This window comes from Macrobrachium nipponense, chromosome 6 (assembly GCF_015104395.2).
Source record: "Macrobrachium nipponense isolate FS-2020 chromosome 6, ASM1510439v2, whole genome shotgun sequence".
Classification (NCBI taxonomy): Eukaryota; Metazoa; Arthropoda; class Malacostraca; order Decapoda; family Palaemonidae; genus Macrobrachium; species Macrobrachium nipponense.
The window spans coordinates 74314929-74319557 of record NC_061108.1 but is presented as its reverse complement, the minus strand read 5'-3'; the positions used below and the strand labels follow the sequence as shown (position 1 = coordinate 74319557).

At 35.6% G+C, this 4629-nt stretch overlaps 2 protein-coding genes across 2 annotated transcripts in view; one reads left to right on the top strand and one right to left on the bottom strand.

The window, feature by feature from the left end:
- LOC135216346 (coiled-coil domain-containing protein 22-like) overlaps positions 1-1598 on the top strand; it is a 394256-nt gene extending 392658 nt beyond the window's left edge. Inside the window, exon 12 of the mRNA XM_064251575.1 lies at positions 1580-1598. Coding sequence (XP_064107645.1) covers position 1580 — 1 coding nt within the window. The 3' untranslated portion in view covers positions 1581-1598. The remainder of the gene's footprint in view (positions 1-1579) is intronic.
- Positions 1-4629, bottom strand: part of LOC135216347 (protein-L-histidine N-pros-methyltransferase-like) — a 70754-nt gene that overhangs the window by 38780 nt on the left and 27345 nt on the right. Inside the window, exon 2 of the mRNA XM_064251576.1 lies at positions 1608-1795. Within this exon, the coding sequence (XP_064107646.1) occupies positions 1608-1795 (188 nt within the window). The remainder of the gene's footprint in view (positions 1-1607; positions 1796-4629) is intronic.

Genomic DNA, 4629 nt, shown 5'->3' with positions numbered 1-4629 from the left:
AACCGAAGGGGAATTTTTTAGCCGATAAGAAATTCGTCGGCTCACGGGCGCGAACCATGTAACCAACAAATTCAGGATGCACAATGAAATACTTAAATTATGGCATACTAGCAAATATATGCCTATGCAATTCTTCTTTTCTGAAAGCCAAGATTTTGTTCCTAGGCCTGGGTGTGTTAGATTTCTATACTTTACACTTGGCATTCACATCTCCCGTGTAACAATTTCTGGCCAGAAAGCGAATGAGGTTATCTACAAGTTCTTGCACTTCAAGTTCCCTTATGAAAGAAATTATACACCAAAAGCGAGCAGAAGGACTTTTAAGAAAATATTTTTAGCCAGTTGAAAAACTAGTGTTCCATATGTCTCAATATTAATACTTATGGTATTCCGATTAATAGCCATCTTCTCCATATATATATATTCACAATCATCATCATCATCTTTTATTCCTCAAAGAACAGGCAATCTCTACAAATAAATTCATAAGTAGCAGAGATTACATCTCAGTAGGCTTAAATAATTTGTTAGGCCTATAAATCATTTTTCAACATCCAGGCAGCTTGATCACAGCCTAAAACTTCAACATTCAAAGAAAACTTGTTGTAATTCATATTTCTATTTTGAAAATGCTGTTATCATGACTGTTAGGTTTATTAGGTCTACTGTTATAATGTTGCAGGGGTAGTTACTTTGACTAGCCTGAGGAGCATGTTAAGTGCGCTGTCATTGACGGCACTGCTAACCTAACCATGCCGTACTTTGCACTATGCAATGTGAAAAACAAAAATAAGTTCAAGTCACACGGCTTATGAATGATACCAATGCATAAAAGGGATCATATTTATATAACCATAAGGAAAATAGTGATAGCTGTGAATTCGCAAACTTTGAGACTTGTATGACCTTAGAAATAAAAAAAGTTTAACAGTATTTGGCAATGTCACGTTGAGTCCGAGAATCTGGATGATATAAAAAAAATCATGTTGCATGAGATTTCAGCATCACTGTACTCATTGACGGCATCGTTGTACTCATTGTTGCTGGGACCTAAGTGGCTTGGATGAAGGGATGATTTTGTTCACTGTATCAACTGTTTGTCTGGGACACTGACGCTTTTGCAAAATTAGGGATTTCTCATATAAATTGGTCTTGAAACACTTTCGTCGTGCTAGAATATTTTCACCTCTTATACTGAATAATGCGCATCGAGGTATTAATTCTATAATGACGAAATAACGATTTCACAAGATTATTTACATAACCCTTACATATTGCTGTGAATGGATGTGCTTGCGTAGCCGCTCACGTGTGTGTTGGAGGTGGAAAAAAAGGGAGGGGCTGAGCAGAAATTAGATTTTTTTTTCCCGATTGGAACCGTTTCCAAAACGAGGGAATACAGATGTCATTACTTAAATACCTTGTATACACAAAATTACCAGAAAAAATGAGAAAGACCCTTAATAATAAAACTCGTTTCCGTTTTCATGACATTGTCATTTATACATAATAAAATGGGAAACTTCAGGTCAACAAAAGCCAGAAAATAAAGACAATGAATTAATCATTTTTTCGCTAGGAAAACAGCAAACATGTCGGAGACTCACCTGTTTCGACGTAGGGGCAGAAAGGCAGGACTAGAGCAATGACAAGAGACCCGTGGTCGGTCAACTTCTTATGAATATCCCGGAGAAGCGTTCTCGGGGTGTCACAGCGATCCAAAAGATTTAAAGCAGTGATGACGTCATACCGGATGCCTTCAGTTTCGTCCATCCATTTCCAGGTATCCAGCACCCTGAATACGATCGTTCATTGTTATCTTGTTAGACTCAATAAAACTATAATCGTTATTCTCCCTAAAAGAATACTCTTTACAAGAGAAATGAAACTTAACTCTGTTAGACAGTTTTCTGATTTTCAGTTTCGTTACAAGATCCGTCTATGAAATTCTAATAAGCTAACTTTTGGTTATGATATTTTACGAAAACTCGAGAGAGACAAAAATTAATGACTTCTATGCGAACAACCCAAAGGACCATTCTTTTCCCTGCTTAAGCTTGTTTAAACCATTAGTCATAATATTCATGACAGGCAACATATATACATAAACTTATACTAGATGGATAAACGGTTAGGGTGATCCATCAATGAAGAAAGAATAAATGAAGAAATCTTGATTTTATTTAATAAACTTTGAATATGCTTTTACCTTGTCTTTTGGCAGCCTGTATTTCAATTTTAGGCTTCCCTGTAAAACTTAACTATAATTTTTTAATTCCTACTACTGATTTGCATATTCGGTTAAGGGTTCAAAATGATATAAATATTGATATTTCGCAAAGTTAAGAGACGGCATATGATAAAAGTTTTCAACTTAGGATTACATGTCTAAATTTGTCCAATTTAAATACATTTCTGTATAAACAAGTGCTCTTAAGTATATTCCTAAGTTTAAATACAAGTGAATAACTAACATTCAGATGGTTCTTCATCAAACTATTTATGTCAATTTTTCACTTATCTATTTTCACAAAAAAGATTGATACTGTAATAATTGATTTTATGGTTGGAACTGCTCTTAACGATATATCAGAAAACTTTCATGAACATCATTATTTCATTTGGATTCCGACATAAATCTCACAATTCTAAAGCCTGAGTTACAATAGTTGAAGCACATGATAAATAAAACTCGGTTATTATTCGATTACTGAGAGTCGAGTTCGTATCGTAATGAAACAGTACGACTTAACAGTGTATTTTTTCCTTACCTCTCTTTCTTATATCAAAACCCAATAAAATCACTAGCCATGGTATTTTCTATAAAGTGTACATGTTCATAAGGAACATGTCAAAATGCCCCTATAGGAATACTCTGTGGAACATCAGACGTTGGAAGTGCTCGGATGTGTTCACAATAAATAGTCTGTCCCTGGTCACTTATCATATGCGGACATCTTGTGAATAGGCACCAACATTTAAATTACGTAGTTTTTAAGTGGCTAATTGGGTAAAAAGGCAGCTCTAAAATTACCTTGGGCAGGTCAGACATATTTGTTGTGATGCTGTGCACGAAATAAAACTGCATCATGGCAAATGAAATGTCAAAGAAGATGAAAAGCCAGTCAATAAAAGTACTTAAGCAACCTTCCAATATATACTCAATAAAGAAAATTCAAATATGAAAATTTGACTCTGTCGCCGATCTTTATTAAGTGCTATGAAATTCGACATTGAGACTGATTTTCAGTACTTGCAAGTTATTCAGATAGTTGAAGTTAATATAATGCTATTGAATGAATCATAAATTTTATTCTTAGAAGCCCAGCATTACACTCTACCGGGGCACTCAAGACTGGAAAGAGGGAGCAGTTGAACAGCAAGATAGAGATATTTCAGACAATAATTGAGGTGAAGTACAAGGATCTAAAAGTAGAACAAACCCATTGTTGCACTATGAAGTAATAATTAGAGAGACTGGACAGCAAAATGGAATAAAGGAGCTGGGACTAATTGTAAAGCAAATGGCTGCAACGTGTGAACAGCTGAGCTTTGGTAATGTCTAGGATGCGCCGTGTGATGTGAGCAGACGGTAGGCTACTACCCACCTATGAGGATTTGTAAATGAATAAAACTTAAAGAGAAGAGAAGAGACATAACTCAAGACTCGAAAGGAGATAACACGTGCTGGGCACCATCACGAGGAAACGAGATAACGCGCATAGGTCTAATGAGGAAGAAGTGAATTTGGTAATGTAACTTGGGGACCTACTGAACAATATCAGAAGACCACTTGTTCTTTCACATTTCTCCCTGGCGGGCAAAATCCACTGTTCATGCATTTGCTCTTGGAAAATAGAACATGTGTTCCATTATCTGAAGTATAACTACAAGGGACCATTATCCGAGGTATAACTACAAGGGAGGGCATTAAAATCTCATTTACAAAATGGCACGTCCGGTAATGAGCGTGCGCTTGTCAGAGGATCTTCAATGATGTTATGGCTAAATTTCAGTGAAGTCAGTCTCAGAACGCGACTTACTCATTTTACGTTGCCCCAAACTGGTTTTCCACAGTATCTAAACTACATGTCTGAAACGTAATTCTGAAAATGGACGTCGATGCTACTTTCCTTTCCAGAATACATGTTAACATCGAAGACGATGCTTCTACTTCATATCACACAGACGAGCTTTCGGGAATTTATTGCGTTTCCCATCATTAGGGTCACTTATCTATAGAATTACATGCAATCAAATGAAACAGAAAACTAAACTGACCGGATATAAAAGTATAAACACAGCCATGATTAGTAACAATTTAAAAATACAAAATTATTTAAAGTAAAATTATGTATATGACATTATTCAAATGGGATATGACACACACACACACACACAAAACAATTATTCCTGAACTAATTCTTAGAAATTTGACTTTTACGGTTAACTTATTCCAGTAAAAGTTCTACAAGAATCAGACAAATAAACACTACCGTGCAAGGCTAAAAAAGCTGAACCTAAGGCTAGTAAACGTTATCATTCCAAAATTGCAGTTCGTATACTTTTCCTCAGAACAAGAGATCAAAATGAAAAAAGAAACGCGATGTTACGAGTTAACAAAATCTA